The 19,069-nt window shown below is 40.0% G+C and overlaps 1 protein-coding gene across 1 annotated transcript in view; it reads right to left on the bottom strand.

Annotated features, from left to right (window-relative positions):
- Positions 1–19,069, bottom strand: part of iqgap2 (IQ motif containing GTPase activating protein 2) — a 330,491-nt gene that overhangs the window by 159,770 nt on the left and 151,652 nt on the right. The window contains exons 4-5 of the mRNA XM_067982692.1: positions 15,540–15,617; positions 4,032–4,108 (exon numbers count right to left, since the gene is read on the bottom strand). Coding sequence (XP_067838793.1) covers positions 4,032–4,108; positions 15,540–15,617 — 155 coding nt within the window. The remainder of the gene's footprint in view (positions 1–4,031; positions 4,109–15,539; positions 15,618–19,069) is intronic.

The following is a 19,069-nucleotide window of genomic DNA, read 5'->3' on the forward strand; positions in this document are numbered from 1 at the left end:
AAGTAAGAGTGCATAGAGTTGGAGGCAACCTATTGGCTTGGATAAGAGATAGGAGACAGAGAGTAGGGATAATGGGTATGTGCTCAAATTGGCAGGATGTGAGTAGCGGTGTCCCCCAGGGATCTGTACTGGGGCCTCAGCTTTTCATTATATTTATAAACAATTTGGATGAAGAAATAGAGAACTGTATATTGAAGTTTGCTGCGACACTAAGTTAGGTGGAAGCAGAAACTTGCAAAGGGACATCGATAGATTAAGTAAGTGGACAAAACTGTGGCAGATGGAGTTCAATGTGGGAAAAATATCATGTCATCCACTCTGGACCCAAGGTAGATAGATCAGAGTATTTTCTAAATGGTGAGAAGCTAGGAACTGTGGATGAAGAGAGTATTCTGGGGTCCAAGTACAGAAATCACTAAAAGCTAGTGGACAGGTACAAAAAATAATTAAAAAGGCGAATGGAATGTTGGCCTTTATTTCAAGAGGGCTGGAATACAAAGGGTTGGAAGTTATGTTACAGCTGTACAGAGCTCGGGTTAGATCCCATCTGGAATACTGCATTCAGTTCTCAGCACCGCACTTGGAAGAATATATTGGCCTTGGAGGGGGTGTGGAGCAGATTCACCTGAATGATACCGGGGCTGAAAGGGTTCAATTATGAGGACAGGTTGCATAGACCAGGCTTGTATTCCCTTGAGTATAGAAGATTAAGGGGTGATCTAATTGATGTGTTTACAATGATTAAAGGATTTGATAGGGTAGATAGATAGAAACTATGCCATTCAGGGATGATGTCAGAAAGCATTTCTCTTTCCCCTCCCTGCCAAAAAAAAGCCGTTGAGCAGAGGTCAACTGAAAATTTCAAAACTGAGATTGATAGATTTTTGTTATGCAAGGGCATTAAGAGTTAAGGAACCAAGGCAGGTAAGATGGAGTTAAGATATAGATCAGCCATGATCTAATTGAATGGCGGTACAGGTTCGAGGGACTGAATGGCCTACTCCTGTAGCTATGTTCCTGTGCTAATGCACTTTTTAAAAAAAAAACAAATGCAGCTGATCACAACAATGGCAGTAATTGACTGCATCAATGAGCCTGAGCAGCTCTGGGCTTGCTTGGGGAGGGGGAAGGGAAAGAGAACAGATAAGGAAAGAAGGGTTTCTGATTGCTATTCATTGACCCCCGCTGGAAAATGTATATATGGAGATGTAGAGTGAGGATAGTATAGGAATTGGCTTTGATGGCCCCCAACATTGAATAGCCATCCCATACTCACTGCCTGGATTCCCAGATAAAGATTGACCACTTCAACAAGAAGTTGAAAGCTTTTAGAACCAGCTGAACCATAGCTTAGTTAATACTTTCATGAGGCATGGTGAGAAAAAAGGGAGGGGGGAAGATACAATCACTTGGATTTTCCTATTTATTTCATTTCCATGTACAGGTCAAGCTTGCTTTCAATCAGAGTTATGCTCTTGTATAAAATATCCTACATTACTATGTACTTATATACAGATTTTCTTTTAATACGCATGAGTCTACAGTGTTGATAAATAATTACTTCAGCTTGTTTTGGGTCATCATCTAGTCTTCATCTATTGCATACAGACGCTAAAGTACTTCACCTGTCCAAGATACAGAGCCTAACATTGTGGGTAATGATGCATTTACATAGCCAATTTGCTGCCAAATGTAGCTTTGCCATCAGCAGTAAACCAGGAACATAATTGTCACTGGAGGTGGTATGTACCACCAAAAAGTGATGGATTCTATAGAAGTACTTGTGAGCAGCATCACCTCTGGCTGCAACAAACTGAACACAAGATTAATGTGAGAGGCAGAAAGCAGTCATTTCTGAGCTTTTACATACTGTTCCTTACATAACCAGACTTGAAAAAGTAGCTGGACTAATTGTGTCTGACATTATTACACAACAGGATACTACTAAATGTACTTACAATCAAATTAATTTCTATGTTAAATCATATTCAGAAAATAATGCAGTTTATACGCCAATTATTTTTGAAGCCATAGAATAACCCCCACTAACTCTTAAAACATTCAAGTGTATTTTAATGCCAGGTTTCTGTCTTTAGAGAAAGCGAGAATAGTATTAGATCATTGCAAAATGTTTATTTATACTCATTTCAATCATAAAAGCCGACAGAACAGCAGCAAAGTATAGCCCTTAGTGACTCTCAAACCAGAACATGTGAAGAAATATAAAATTGTGTTCAAATATTAGTCTCACAATAATTTAAAAAGGTGCCCCATGCCAGAGTTACTAAAACTAGTTATTTGATATCCAGGTCCTGCCTTAATTATAGAAAAAAAACATTTTACTGACCTGACCTCTCTCCAACACGGTCAGGGCCAGCAGCTTGGCACTTAAATAACTGGGCTATCCTATCATGCGTTCAATACAAAAACAATGTCATTTCTATTTCCAAATTTTAAAAAAATGAGCAAAAAAACACTGGGGTCATGTAGTGTGTCAGACACTGGCCTTTCATCTCTGGGACCGGAGTTTAAATCCAACCTAGAGTGACAGGATGAAAGTCTCCCCAGTCTGTTGGCTGTAATATTCCTATGTGAATGAAGTTTGAGCAGTGTCAAATCAGTTCGTGGATGACATGAGCAGACAGCGCAAAACTACCCTGATGATTCAGCATTAATTAGCAATATTACTCAAGAGAGACCTCAAGATCACTGGTGTGGAAAATGTAAAAAAATGTCCACTGGTGCAGTAGTTAGTATTTGTTTTTGCTCTAGTGCATAAAATGCAGCAGTTGATGCAGAAATAGTTAAAGTATATACAGACACTGAATTGCAATATATGCACTCAAAGGAAGTGTCTTCATCTACGTTTCTTTAAATCTGTGGCTTTTAAACTAAAACTTTACAATAACAATTAGATTACAAATCACTATGTACCAATGCAATTATTTTCTTAGCACTTAGAAACAATGCTAATGAGTAAACTGTAAGAGAAATTAATTGTAGCCTATGTTAAAAAAGACACTAAAAATTGTGGAACTGAAAACAATTGCAACGAGAATGTAACCACAATAATTTTCAGTTTTCATCTAATGATGTGTATTCTGTACTAAAAAACCAAATTCTGGTTTTGTCCTAATCTTGAAAACATCAGAGTTTGGATTGAAGCTTAAAGAATCCAGGCCAAAGACCATTTTAAACAGTTTGCTGTTCCCAGGTCTCATATTACAGCATGACAGATGACAAAGGAAAAGGTACCAATAGACAGGAAATCTTAACTGAGTCAGGAAGTGGCTAATGTTCACCACCGCTGAGTAAAAACAGATACTCTACCACTGGTACTTTTAATAATACAAAACTGAGCAGTGCAAAATGGTGTTAAATGTGACGCCTCGTTTACATTACTGAGGACTCTCAGGCTCAATTCCAATTTTCACGGTAGAGGACCAAGAACAGAAAAGGCCTAAATCTCTCAGGCACATGGAAGACAGCTCCCTTCAAGGGTAATAGCCCATGTGTGCGAACAACAAGCCCAGAAACTGCTATGCTACACGTTACATTTGAGCAGTGGAAGCCATGTATGACAGGATGGATCAGATGTCATTCATGTGAAAATGTGTGCCCACGTTTCACGCAGAGGGGCTCCAATTCCAAACTAAGAGTTTACATTTGGAAGGATATAGTGATGAAAACAGGATAACCAGGAACAAGAGGCAATTTTCAGGTCAGCATCAGATTGTCAAATCATGAGGATTTACACCATTGACTTTATACCGTATTGCTTTCATTCCCATGAATCTCAACATAAATGGCACCCATTTTTCACACTCTGCTGCTTGGAATACTGTTTAATACACAATTGTACATGTATCAGCTGCAGTTGTCACCATCTGTGATCAGCTATATGCCGCTGCATTGCCAGTAACACAATAGGAGGTTTTACATTGGCTCCAAGGAATGTTTTACACAATAGCAATGCTCCAACTCTAGGCAGTCACGGATAGCTAATCAACATCCCATCACTTCTAGGTTACCTTAGTGCATGTATGCAGTAGATCACTCGGGGCATATTTTTCCGATCGTAAACATCTGTTGTCTCAGGATAAAAGATCTGAAAGAAAAGGGACAGAGGAAAAAAAAATCCTTTAGCAACCAGCCATTTATTAAAATTAGGTGCTGTGCAAACATTCACTCGCACAATGTCAGGCTTCCTTTAACTAGTATTTGCTCATTTTCATCAAGACTCAAAAATGAAACAGCCCTTTACAATAATACCTTCTGTCCATCTCGCTCAGTCTAGGAGATCAAGCCATGCATTACAAATTGTTTCCGTTATTGATCAAAAACTACAGATTATGCTGAATATGATTTTTTTTAAAATATTTTTTCCATTTACATACAGAGTCACAACATAATCAATGATAGTAACAATAAGGCTATTATATGGAAGCAGAACAAAATGCTGCATGTATCAAAAATACACACTATGCGAGGACAGTCATTGGCCAGAGGCTGACTGATCACACGTTACAAGGGAGCAGAAGCAGCCAAAGCAATTACTGGAGTTAGGTTTGCCAGAGGCCTAGCCTAATGTGCTTCTTGCAACAAGTCTGCTCCAATTACATCAACGATAAGGGGAAGCATCCTGCAGTGGCTCCATTAATTGTAACGGAAGTTGCGGTTTCAGACCTATCAGAGAGTTAATCCAGGGGCACAGAATCTTGGGAGAACACACTACAGGCTAGGTATGCAGCATATTTTGTCGAAAGCATGTTTTCTCAGGACCAGCTGGCACTGACATCAATGGGGGGGGGGGGGGGCGGGGGGGGTCCAGACAACAAGATTAAAGACAATTTTTTTTTGACAAAAGATGGCATGAATACTTACATTTTTTTTAAATTTTCAATGGCGAAATATTTCAAACAAAACGTACTCCCACCAGATTTCCTTTACCCTATAACCTAATCTCAAAAGCATACCCATTACTGCACCATTTCAAATGATCATACTCTCCACATCAGCTAGCCTTAGTGGGATCACCCATCACCAAATTAAAGAAAGTTTTATACAGTGGGCTCGTACCCACAAGAAACTGAGGCAGCATTGCCCAAACTCACTTCATGCACAATTCTTACAACGTGCAGCAAGGGAAGACTGCTCCCACATGTCTGCTAGATCCATAAGAACATAAGAGCTAGGAGCAGGAACAGATCATTTGGCCCCTCGAGCCTGCTCCGCCATTCTGAGAGATCATGGCTGAACTTCTCCCTCAACTCCACTTTCCCACCCTATCCCTCGATTCCCTTAGTGTCCAAATATCCATCGATCGCCGAATATACTCAACGACTGAACATCCACAACCCCCTGGGATAGAGAATTCTAAAGATTCACAATCTGCTGAGTGAAGAAATTTTTCTTCATCTCAGTCCCAAATGGCTGATCCTTTATCTTGAGACTGTGACCCCTACTTCTAGCTCTCCAGCCAGGGGAAACAGCCTCACAGCATCTACCCTGTCAAGCCCTCTAAGAATTTTATACATTTCAATGCTATCATCTCTCATTCTTCTAAACTCCAGAGAGTATAGGCCCATTCTACTCAATCTCTCCTCATAGGACAACCCTCTCATCCCAGGAATCAATCTAGTGAACCTCTGTTGCACCGCCTCTGAGGCAAGTATATCCTTCCTTAGGTAAGGAGAACAAAACTGTACACAGTACTCCAGGTGAGGTCTCACCAAGAGTAAGATTTCCTTACTCTTACACACTAACCCCTTCATAATAAAGGCCAACATACCATTTGCCTTCCTAATTGCTTGCTGTACCTGCATGATAATGGGAGCAGAAGCAGCCAAAGCAATTACTGGTGTTAGGTTTGCCAGAGGCCTAGCCTAGTGTGCTCCTTGCAACAAGTCTGCTCCAATTACATCAATGGTAGGGGGAAGCATCCTGGGGGAGTACGTTTCCTTTGAAATATTCCGCCATTGCAAATTTAAAAAAATATTGAAATATTCATCCCGTTAGTGAAAGGACTGCATTGTAATTCACTGCCCCATCCATTTTAGCTGCTTAATAGGCTACTAAAAATTACAGTATTTTGAATAAAAGAAAAGCAAAATACTGCAGATGCTGGAAATCTGAAATCAAAATGAAATGGCAAAATATCATCGACCTGAAACGTTAATTCTGTTTCTCTCTCCACTGACACTGCCTGGCCTGCTGAGTATTTCCAGCATTTTCTGCTTTTATTTAGTCATTTGAACACATTTGATTCTACTTAAAATGGTACCAGATCCAAACAGAATTCTCATTGAACCATTCTGCTGTACCAAACTGTTGCCCATTTTTTCTCACTAAAGTGCTGGAAAGTGTTTGCCAATTTGTTTCTAACTTTTTGTGCATTTTTAATGAGTGAAGGGGTGATTAACCTGGAGAAAAGAACTTTTTAACCACTGCGTACCCAGTACTAGCATCAAATGATGTTGACGGCGAGTATAATATGGGCCATATGTATTCTAGCGTTTTCCATGTGTGAGGCACAGCTTTTATTGAAAGCATGATTCAAAACAAAGTGTACTTGGCGAAGTCGCTGCACATTTATAAAGACTTACACTATTGTCGATAGTTGGAATAGCTCAGGTGGCAGACAAACTTGACTTGTAGTCAAGATTTTAAACTTTAAATCCTGCAGAGGGCCACTCAGCCATATAACCTCTAGAGGTCAATGAAAGCAGTTCAATGAATGTCAGAGCTAAGCAATAGGTACACAAGTAGCACTGGCCAAATGCCATTGTCAAGGAAACTTGCCAAATGGCACTCCCAGCTGAAGATCAAGAAAACGGTATATTAAAATATGGTGAGACTGAACTCCTGGGGAACATCTAACCTTTACCATATAGTAAATAATAATTACATAACTACATGTTAAAAAGCAAAAGTGTTCAGCTAGGATTGCAATGGCGAATAGTCACAAATCAATGCTCTGAAATTCCACACTCACCATGTTTGGGTGTTCAATTTTTTTTAAAAACATGTAATTTTGACACATCACATCAGGCATCACATGCAAAAGATCAGCTAGTTTTAAATAAACGCTCAGAGAATTTACAGATATACATCAATTACACGATTTGGAATTACAAGTCTTACCGAAGAACTTGCTTTTTTAATGAAATCCTCTAGAAATTAACTAAAAGTTGAGAACTGGGTTTAACCAGCAAGTGACCACATCAGAGTCTCCCAACTGAGCAGTTTTAGATTTAGTTGTGCCCCATCTACGCTCCCAAAGGCAGAGATTCATATTGGATTACATAGGTGCATAGGTGCCATCAACCCTCTGATAGGTGACTCAGACATGGAGTGTTGGCAGACTATTTGAGTATGAGGGACCTAATGCCCATTTTAGGTCCTCCCCCCACCCCACTTTATTGGATTGCAATGAGCGGAACAAACGTCTGGCTTGCTCTGCTCAGGATGCTTCAGCACCCGCTGCTGCCTCAGCAGCCAACAAAAGGCAATTTTTCTTTCAGAAAAAATTTCAAAAGATGTTATTGTGGAGCTAGGAGGAGGAGGAGTGCAGACCGACTCCATGGTACTTGCTATAGGCCCCTCCCACGTTGCAGCACCATCCCCTCACGGGACTTACCTTAGGGCCACTGTCGGTGAGGGAAGTGGCCCGACATTAGTCTATTTAAAATGGGCGAGCTGCCAGTGGAGGCGTGACAGGCTCACCCAAATAATGTAAATGAGGCCCGGGGCACCCAAAGTCAGGCCATAACTAATATTTTACCCCATAATCTGATTAAGATTGAATCAAAAATGTTACAAACACAGAAAGAGGGAGATAATCATGACGTTAAGTCGAACTGATGAGAACCGGAACGCTGCTTCAGCAAAGAGAAGAAACAACTTTACGCCTACTGTCCCTCCCCCACTGAACAAGATCTTGGCCTTCAACACTCCTCCATTGAGCAGAAGTTCACCCCCTACCACCCCCACAACGGAATTAAACTTTGACCTCACCCCCACCCCCTTACATCTTCGTAATGAGAAAAGATATCATTTGAACCCTCCCCAACTGAGCAGCATTTCATCCTCCCATCCCAGAGGCAAGAACTGCCCAAGAACCGCCTGCTAATCTTTCTCCTCCCCCCACTTTCACAGGCGGTCCTTAACCCGCTTCAAACCCCCTTTCGCAGTAACATCCTCATAAATGCATTACCCATCAAGAGAACCTTCCCACCCACCCATCTCCCTCCAATTGGCTGTATTTCTCCTGCCCTACTCAATTCTTTTTTTCTCTTCCCCACCCTCAGCTTGTCTTCTCCCTCCCAACACTGGTTCCATTATCTCCAACTTATAATACTACTTGCCCTGAAAAAGTCAAATTGGTCTTGAATACCTATGCACGATGCCATGGGACATTGGAAAAGAGATGTAAAAGAAATGTCTATTTTATATATTGAAATCTGCTGACACAAAAGTAGGGGGCTTGGCAAACCAACAAAGAGCACTGTAAAAGATTACAAGAGGCCACGGACAGGTGAGCTGAATGGCAGACAGCTGGCAGATTCAAGTTAATGTGGACATGTGCGAGGCAATGCATTTTTTGGGCAGAACACAATTGACTTTAAAAAAAACTCTGTATACCAAGAATTGCATTATCAAAGATCACTATAAAAGACCACTGAAGTCACAAATATAGCTGATTCATCCATCAGTAGGGAAAAAAGGTAGTTTAAAAAATACTGATGGATAAACAACCCATGTGGTGCAATACTGACATCACACAGACCAGGAAGGTTCCAGGTTTGATCCCTGTGGTCTGTGCTGAATTAATGGATTGCAAACAGGATAGTGGTACAGATATTTACAGATTTTAAAAAACCTGCAAATTCTAGAAATCTGAAATTAAAGCAGATGTGTTGTGTGTTTCTCGTACTTTCAGTCAACATCTGAGAAGAGGTTAATGTTGCTGTGTAGACCCTTTTGTTAGAATCCAAACTAAATTTCTATATTTGGCTTCAAGATCGTTTGGAGAAAATTAAACATGTGAATAAAATTATCCGTCCCCAAGAGCTGAGCATCATACAACAGCCCCGTCAGCTCTAGGTCCTTATCCAGTATCTCTTGGCTTGATTTGACAAGTTAATAGTCTACTTTTTCTGAACACTGCTAATTTGAAGTGGAGCTTAGCTAACAGTTATCCAGAACTGGGATATACAATTCTGCAAGACAATTCATTTTTAGGAAATCTCACTTAGAAAGACCATAAGAATAACTGCAAGGGGAAATGAAATGATTTTGTTTGAGCAGTAGGCAGCCTTCCTCTGAAGGTGGAGATTAAGTCACATTGTTGGGGCAGTAGAAAGTGATTTGTACTGCACTGAATTAGAAATAACTAATGTGCACACTGGTTGCAGAGGAAAAAATGCTCCAACACTCAATGGGAGACAAAGGAAGCAATCACACAGCAATGGCACGTTAACCACAAACTGTTTTTAGCACCATTACTTCACATTAAAGGCAGCAGATATACTGTAAACAGTAATTTTTAGCAACAAAGAGGGGAAAAAAAGGATTTGAGGGCTTTAACACGCTTCTTTAAATTCCTGGTATGTTAGTTTCTTCTGTTAAGTACACATAGTTTGGAGTATTTATTCAAAACAAAGTCAACAGGATGTTATCTCATCCACATGACAGGATAAGTAGGCACAAATGTGATGAAAGCACAATTCACTGCCATCAGCATGATGTAATTTTAGGGTATTTTAATAAGCTGTTCCCTTTTACAGTGGTCTCGCTGTGCTTCCTGTAACCATAACTTGTGCCCATGGACCAGCAGCTGCACTCTGATGGTTTACTGCTCCTTCAGTGACCTTACACCCACTAGGACTCTCGCAATCCTAGATCGTTAGTGCCCCAAGAACTTCATTTCTCTCCAAGCCACTCTAGAAGATGGTATGATCACACATCACACACGAGCTGGGCTCAAATTCCAATTAATTAACTAGATTTATTTACAGAAATGAAACAAGAACACAACACAACCCAAGCTTATGTACAGTAGCAACAGAAACTATCAAGTCTTTTCAGTCTACAAACTGCACCACTAGCAGTAAATGCAAAGAATCTCCTTACAATAGGTGTGCAACATTCTAGAGCACTCTATCAGTTCCCTAGTCCTCACACTTTCATGGTTCTGCTTCTGTCTCCTGTCTCATAGGCCTTGAACTGAGATGACCAGTTAGCCTTTGAGCTGCATAGAATGCATATCAATGTCTTAATGTTTCCTCGGACAGTATCGGTTCCTGATTGAATGACCCACAGGAAAGTTCATATCATCCAAACAAGGCCTTCCTGGTTTAAGTAATGCCGTATTGAATGCTGGAAACAAAAGCTACCATCTAAAAACCAGACATGCCTGAGATGGGCAACCATCTTAGACCTTCCCCAGTCTCAGCTGTAAATTCATACAGAACACAATTTATATTTGAACTGTTAGTTCTACCTCTTGCTACCAGTATATAGGGACAATACCAAGGAAGTAGTTACAATGATATTTTTATACTAACACATTGTGGAAAAAAGTGCTAGTAAGTGGGATAGAACTGTTAAGGAACTACACCATGAAGCAAAAAAAATGCATAGTCTGAGCAGTTAAGCTTTTACATTGGAACTTCATTTTATTCTGACTGGAAATTGGATCAACTTTCCACCACTTAAAGATAAAGGTGACACAAATTTGATAGTAGTACTCTACCAAAATTAATCACCACCATGTTTAATAATTTAATTCAGCAGAATTGAAAAAATACAACCCCAACGAGCAGTCGATGAACAGGGCTGAAGAATTTATGAATGAAGTATCAAGTATGCTATCTATGGAGCTTGTCAAGTTCATCCTGGATATACTGTATTTGCATTAGGCCAATATGGATATCGAAGAATAGAAAGCACTACAGAAGTGCAAGCAAGGATGTACCGATATAGCTGCATAAGCACAATTTTTAATGCAATGAAAACACTTGCACTTAACAATATTGAATGTTGTGTTGACAATCATAACAATAAATGCTGAGATATGGTTCACTCTAAACAAAATTAACTGAAGAGAAAAACAAAAAGGTTTAATTAATAAAGTGCTGGAGGGTAGATTGGAACAGTCTGCTCAAATGTCACAATGAAAAGCTCCCATCGCACGCACCAGTTTCTACTGAAGTACGAATTTTTATAATTTGTCAGTAGTTAATGTATCACCCCTTGGTTTTCATTCAAAATTATTAGGCAGCCCACGCAGCTGATTGTGGGCATATGGGGGCTGAAGGCATGGTTGTGGTGTTTAGCTCCTGACCTGGCCCGTCTCTTTTTGGCCATTGCTCAAGTACTGACTGGAGAAGTGGCTCAAAAAGACTAATACCGATAAATGCAGCTGCTTATAAACTATATATCAATGGCTTGTAAACCTCAGGCTTCGGGTTAATGAATGGCCTTTAGTTTTATACCTAAAGGAAAGCATGATGCTTGGAGTATAAGTTGAGATGCAATGACCACATGCACAGTGACCAACAAAATAGATAACAAAAATATTTATTATTCAGTGCAGTCTCCTCCGAATATAGTTTTCAGCATTTCCAATGGAGATTTCAAACCTTCTAGGCAAATAAAATCAAAGCACCTTGAACTTCCAATGTCAACCTAGTGATATTCTAGGTGCTGTAGCAGCACCCTAGCAAAACAGGACAAAAATAAGTTCCTGAGAAGGCTCTCAGTTTTGGATTTCATGGCATGTATGCTCACCTTTTCAAAATTTCTCAGCAATGATGAGAAGGCCAGTATTCTGTCTGTCATTCAATCCTCACTTGTCTACAAAGGAACACTTCAGTATGTAAACTTCTAAAAGCTGACACTTCTAAGGAATGCACCATGCACTACAAAAGAACTTTAATTAAACGAAAGAAAAGCCCTTGTTTCACAAAAGACAAGAATGCTCCCCCGTGTCAGGATCCAACAATGTATACTACAATGCCACAGAACGGGCATTTTTTAGCAGTGATAATGGGAAGATCTTTCTCTCCAAAAAAAAATCAAATGCTGGAATTTGCAGTTCTACTCTATTCACAATAGTGTTTCTGTATAACACATTACCCTGAATAAAGGTCATTATTAGTCTTAATGAGAAATACTATTTTTTTAAGTCGGGTGGGGTGGGGGGGGGGGGAAAGAGAAGTGGGGGAAAAAGAAAGGAACCAAGTACTCTTCCTCTTATAAAAGCTAGTCTTTTTTCAAATTGCTGTTGGACCCAAGGATCCATATCCATGACCAGGAATGATGCTCTTTCTTGCTCAACACAATGCCCGTCACCACCAGTGTCCACAGATCAGTTGTTCTCTTCTGGCTAGAAGCCTTGACATGATGGGTCACCATCTATTTGCCCTGCAACTGTTACTCTGGAATATTTCTCAGACAGAAGAAATATTTTGATCGGGCTTTACATTGTGGGAGTGGGGGGGTGTGCTTAGACTTCTCATACAGTACTGTTTCCTCCTTTAAAACTTCATAGCCTGGTCAAAACGTAAGAAATACAACAAATATTTTCAAAATTCAAGATTTGTTAAATCTATTACACAATTGTCAATTTTCAGAAAGTATATTTGAAGGGACTGAGAAATAAGTTATGGGGGGGGGGGGGGGGGAGGTGGAGGGTAGACTTTTAGAGTATAGTATAGAGAAGTGGAACACTTTCAGGGCTACATTATTGTCAATGCAAAGTTACTATACCACTTGATAAGAAGTGCAGTAGAAAACAAAAGTAAAGAACAATAAGCATTGGAGGTGGCAAGGACAAAAAAGGTTTTCCTCAAGTATAAAGCCCCAATGACCAAAGGGATAGGGATGAGTGCAAGAATAAGGTTAGAAAGGCTAAGGAACTGGTCGGCAGACCCAGTGCAGACAAGATCAGGATTACTGGCAATATAAAAAGGTACGGTGATGAGATTCTAAGACAAATAGATGTAACTAACAAATGGTAATGGACAGGCTGAAAGCATTAAAGGAAGTCAACCCTGTGGGTCCTGATGGATTGCACCTAGGTTAAAGTAGTAGCAAATGAAATTGAATATGTTTTAGTGGGTATGGCTGCAGGAGGGGCGGGTAAGGAAGTGTCTAACATTGGTGCTCCAGGCAGTGAGTGTGGGGCCGGCTTGATGGACCAGCTGGTCTTTTCAAGCCCGTCATTTTCATGTGTATCTTATGGGAATCTTGTGAAATTGGGACTGTGCCTGATGAGCGGAGGAAATGTATAAAAAGAGAGACTACAATCAGCTTGACTTCCATTGTAGGGACTTAAACAGAGGGCACCCTGAAGGAAGAAGTGATTAATCGCCTGGAGAAACGTGGAATTAGAAATGGCTTTATGGGTGCAGATCATGCTCGGTAAATCTGAGTACTTTGAGGAGACCCACAACCCTTGTGGACAGTGGATGTGTTCGTCTGGATTTCAGCAAAGTTTTTAATTAAAATGCCACATAGGAGATTGGTCTCCAAGTTTGGAAGGCACGGAATAGGAGGAGAGCTTCCGAAATGGATCAAATATCGGCTGAAGCCAAGGAAGCCATCAAATCCATGCTGTGGAGATGATCAGATGGGGAGGACACAGGGTTCAATTACTGGACATGATGCTTAGTGGCAGGGGGTTGTGTGGATTATGGAAATTATGTTCTCAGCAGGGGGGGGGTGCTGAAATTGATTCTCAGCGAAGTGGGGGGAATCTAGTTAGTGCAAGTGGTCAGTAGGGGAGGGGGAATGGAAATTACGTCTTGTAGGGAGAGGGGGGGTGGGGGGAGAAAAGAGAGAAGACGCCAGTGTAAGTGATCCATTGAGAGCTTATGCTTGAATTTGTGCTAAGTGTTGGGTTTTTAAAATTCTCATCTTTGTTTTCAAATCCCTCCACAGCCTCACCTCTCCCTACGTTTGCAACCTCCTTCCTGGATCTCTGCGCTCCTTCAATTCTGGCCTGTTGCACATCCTCAATTTTAATTGCTCCACCATTGGCGGCCATGCAATCAGCTGCCTAGGCCCTAGACTCTGGAATTCCCTCTCTCCCCTCCTTAAAACCTACCTCTTTGACCAAGCTTTTGGTCACCTGCCCTAATATCTCATGTGGTTCAGTGTCAAATTTTGTTTCATTACAAGGTGTTTCAAGGGAGCGTTATGTTTTACTATGTCAAAGGTACTATATAAATGCAAGTTGTTGTTGTATGGGAGTTTGCATGCTGCATTTTATGCTCAGTGGAAGGCAGCTGGGGTGGGGGGGGGGGGTGGCAGGGTTAGTGGGGGAGTATTGGAAGGGAATGGTTGGGAGGAGCAGGGAGTTTAGAAATGAGATCTCTCGGAAAGGGAAAGTTATATGGTCCTCTATAGGGAGTAGACAGGAATATGGAAAAGATAAGCAACTGAGCATTCATGCATGCAGGAAGTGAGAGCGATGGGTCCAGGCATTTTATTCAGGAAACGTGTAGATTTAATTTTGCACTATTTCACCATTATATGCCTTCCCTTCATGCTATGGGGCTGCAGTTTTTCTTGGAGGACTTCAATTGAGCAGCTGAGGCCAAGGGGAGGGGGTGGCAGCATATGAACAATTGGTCCCACCAGGGGAACACAGGCATGAGAAGGCCTATTGCTTGGAGAATCAAGAGCAGCCCCGACAGTTACATTTATTTCACAGAGGCAGATTCAAAGAACAATCAAGAAAAATAAATCAGATTTAAGTTTTAAATTACAGGAAGGCTAAAAGCTGATACACTCCATGAAGTTCAGAAAATTATTGAAATTAAAATAAAACTGTTTACATAAAGGTAGACCCAAAACTTGAAACAAAAACATACGTGCAGAAAAATGAAATGCTGGCGGAGACTCAATTTTTTCTTGAGGCTCTTTGTGAAGCTGGTTACAGACTGGGCACAAAGACACCAGCAGCCAGATAGCGTCATTCCGGTGTGACAAGTTTACATAGACATCCATTATAAATGTCTATTCCACATTTACAATGGAAATAGTTGGCAATAACATAGGAACAGGAGTAGGCCATTCAGCCCCTCAAGCCTGTTCCGCCATTCAATTAGATCATGGATGATCTGTATCTTAACTCCATTTACCAGCCTTGATTCCCTATCGCTCAATAACCTTACCTAACAAAAATCTCTCTGAGTTTTGGGGAAAGAGTGTTCCAGATTTCCACTACACTGTGTGTGAAGAAGTGCTTCCTGACCTCACCCCTGAATGGTCTAGCTCTAATTTTAACATGATGCTCCCTTGTTCTGGACTCCCCTACCAGAGGAAATAGCTTCTCTCTATCTCCCGTATCAAATCCTTTAATCATCTTAAACACCTCAATTAGAGCAACCCTTAAATCTTCTATATTCAATAGAAGTGTGACAAAAATGTGACAACAGGAAGTTAAATGGCACAGGAAGTGCATGCAGACACATGAATTTTAATATATTATAGGTGTAGGTGTACAGCTTACACTAAAACATGCTTACCTTGGGTAACCCAACCGACTCCATTGCCCTGAGCCACTGCACTGTATTGTCTGTGTGTCGAAAATGTAATCCAGAACGCTTAGTACAAGGAAAAAAAAAATCAAATTAACAATTTTATTAACATTGCAACCTTTTGATCACTTGTAATAAATGTACAAATAATATTTAAACTTTAAATATTTTCAGAAACTCTTTGCATACTCAATGATATTTACAAATGTATATCACTTCGTAAGATTTAAATCCAGCACTCTACACAGACTTAGGTTATCATGAACTAGCCCTCAGAAGGAACACTCAGGTTGTGGTAAAGTTCCCATTTCGGTTTATCTCAGCAAATAATTGTCACGTGCTCTCACAATGTTATAATTAGATAGCCATGTGGTGAAGAATAGAATACTAGAGCCTGGTCTTTAGTTGTTTCCAAGCCTTTGTTCCTAGAGATTCCCCTTTTACACACACACACACACACACCCATATAAGCTCACCTATAAAAAGGATACCAGAGTCCCCAACTGATACCCACAACCTGAATACAATTAACACTAATTGATATAAATCATAGAATTAACACACATGATCCTCATCATCTTCGGACGTTATCAGAGTAAATTACATTAGAACAGGACTTGGGTTTTACTTGTCAAACAAATGTATTAAACAGCAAAAGAACAAGTCATTAAGTTTAGATAACCCCTTGTGTATTAGAAAACAAACAGTTTGCAACTGCTATGCTAAACCATGATACAAGTAATATTCTTGTATAGTGATTCCTTTCCTTTTCTCACCAGCTTCATAAGTCAGGCCAGATTGCTTATTTCTGTTCAAAAGCTTGAAACAGATTTACCAATTTGAAGAAAATAGGTTGGTAAACACATCAAAAAAAATAACCAGGACCAAGCAGATTTAAATAACTGTCAAATTCTGAAGAAGCTAAAGATCTGTGCACCTGAGTTTGCTGGTTTACAAATGCAATCAACTGCAAGAAATTTTCACATAATGTGATGAAACGTGTAAACGTACAGTTTTCAATATATCACTCATGTATCTCCTATGATGTTGCTCAGTGAGTCAGTGGATGTGCTGTTTTATAACAATGGAGAAGTGTTGGGTGTTCTGCCATATATCAGACAATACATTAACCACATACATTTATGACGACTAAATAAGTTATGTTGTATTCTTAATATATTATATTCTGGAATTTGTGTGTGTACTTTCAGGATAGAATTCACTGATTCCATCCATTTTTCCTGTGAATCAGTGGCCTTGATTATGTTTCTTTACATGTGCATTTAACTTTATCTCTTGCCTTTTTCAAACAGGATACACAGTAAGAAGTAGGCAACATTTACCCAGGTTGGCGGTCTTACTGCAAAATGGGAAGAGTTGAGTGGTTTCTCAGCGGTGAATGGGACCTTGGACCTTAGTTAGCATGGGGTGGGGGGCAGTGGTCCTAGATTTTAGCAGCGCTGCAGTAGGGTTTCCTGACTTAACAGTATGGACATCCTGGAGTTTGAATGTACTGGTGGGTGTGGTCATTGGGTTTAGCAGTATTTTGGAAAGAAAACTTGAGGTTTCACAGCTCTGAGATGGGAAGACTGATAAAAGATCAGCAAAAGTAAATGATTGCACTGTGTGCATAAACAAAGACATAGCTGGTTTAAAAACAAATTGCATAGTAAAAACCCACCTACACACATTTTTAAAAATTACTTCACAAGAGTTCAAAAATTCATGCTTTTTATAGTATCCACATTTTGATACAATTTATTTTTTCCATTTTCAAGCCCAAAATGCTTTGCTGTCAATTTTTGTATCACTGACAGAGGCAAGAATTGGGGAGGTCCTCTGACTAACATTAATAATGTGGAGATGCCAGTGATGGACTGGGGTTGACAATTGTAAACAATTTTACAACACCAAGTTATAGTCCAGCAATTTTATTTTAAATTCACAAGCTTTCGGAGGCTTCCCCCTTCGTCAGGTGAACGATGTTTCACCTGACGAAGGGGGAAGCCTCCGAAAGCTTGTGAATTTAAAATAAAATTGCTGGACTATAACTTGGTGTTGTAAAATTGTTTAACATTAATAAAATTCACTGCAAAAAATCACAAATGAAAATGCAAAAGTACACGATTAATATTGTTTTCAGATTTTTGAATTAGATCACATGCTTTGGGATTTTTCTCCACTCGACTGCAAGGGGGCAAGGCTTACAAAATGCTAGCTCTAAGGGATATGGGCCAAAGGCAGGTACATGGAGTTAGATCACAGATCAGCCAGGATCTTATCAAATGGCGAAGCAGGCACGAGGGGCTGAATGGCCTACTACTGTTCCTATGTTCTCAACTATTAAGTTCACTCAGAACAGAGAGTTTTTAAAAATATGTCTGGAGCAAAAAACGCAGAGAGGCAATTTACTGTGGTTGGCAGACAGCATCCGATCAGGGAGAATCAAGGTATGTACAGAAAAATGTCAGCAAAGCCCAAGCCATTAATTCAAATATATCTTTAAGCAGGGCTCAAAGCAATTTGGAAAAAAAAAACAAATAACGAGAAAAGATATATGATGGATCAAAAATCTATCTTGTTTTGAATCAGGAGACTGCATATTTTATCATGGGGAATTGCTAATAGATAGTATTGCTACAAGTTCATAACATCTGCCTTAATGCACTGAAGGCTACGTTTCTCTCTTTTGAAGGGAAGTGCATGCCTTGCTTAATCTGTTAAATACTTCAAAATTTTCACCTCAACTTACATGGCTTGCTCAAACAGTTCCTCAGTCGAGGTTGGCTAATCAGCTCAGCCATACTTGAGAGTTGGGCTACTGTGAGAAAGAACCAGAGCCATTAACTATGGACTCCCATTCAACCCAATATCTCTTCAGCATTTACAAAAATAGCAGAGACTAAGTGAAGACATGTTTCCACACCTAGCCTCAACCACCATGAAGCTGGTGTATGCAGTAGGAAGGCTTATAGACATGTGGCAAGTAAATGATTCAAACTATGATGGTGATATGCCCAATCAGCAGGCAAACTATCACCATTTGCATTATATAGCACTGCTTGCATGGAAATAATCTGAACACTTTATCTGAAATGATTCAAATCATTACACCTAAGCCACATCAGTGTTTGGTCCAGTGTTTCAAACATGCATTAAAAATCTTATGGCATTATTCAAAGAGCAAGTTCTCCCATGTCCTGGCAAATATTGCTCCTTCCACCAACACTGCCAAAAAATAGATTAGCTGATCATTCATCTCACTGCTATTTGCACAGTTTTGCATTATGCAAAATGGCTGCTATCTTTGCATGTATAATAGTTACTGCATTTCAAAACTAGTTAATTGTATATAAAGCACTTTGAGCTGATTTAGACAGGATAATATGCGATATAATTGCAATTCCTCCTTCTTTCTTTACAGGTGAAGATGTGGATGGCCAGGCAAGAAAAGGAGAAATCTTGAGTGAAGGAGGAAAAGGAGATTGCAGACGTGGTCCAAACATCACATTTTTAGG

Source organism: Heptranchias perlo, chromosome 4 (assembly GCF_035084215.1).
Source record: "Heptranchias perlo isolate sHepPer1 chromosome 4, sHepPer1.hap1, whole genome shotgun sequence".
NCBI lineage: Eukaryota > Metazoa > Chordata > Chondrichthyes > Hexanchiformes > Hexanchidae > Heptranchias > Heptranchias perlo.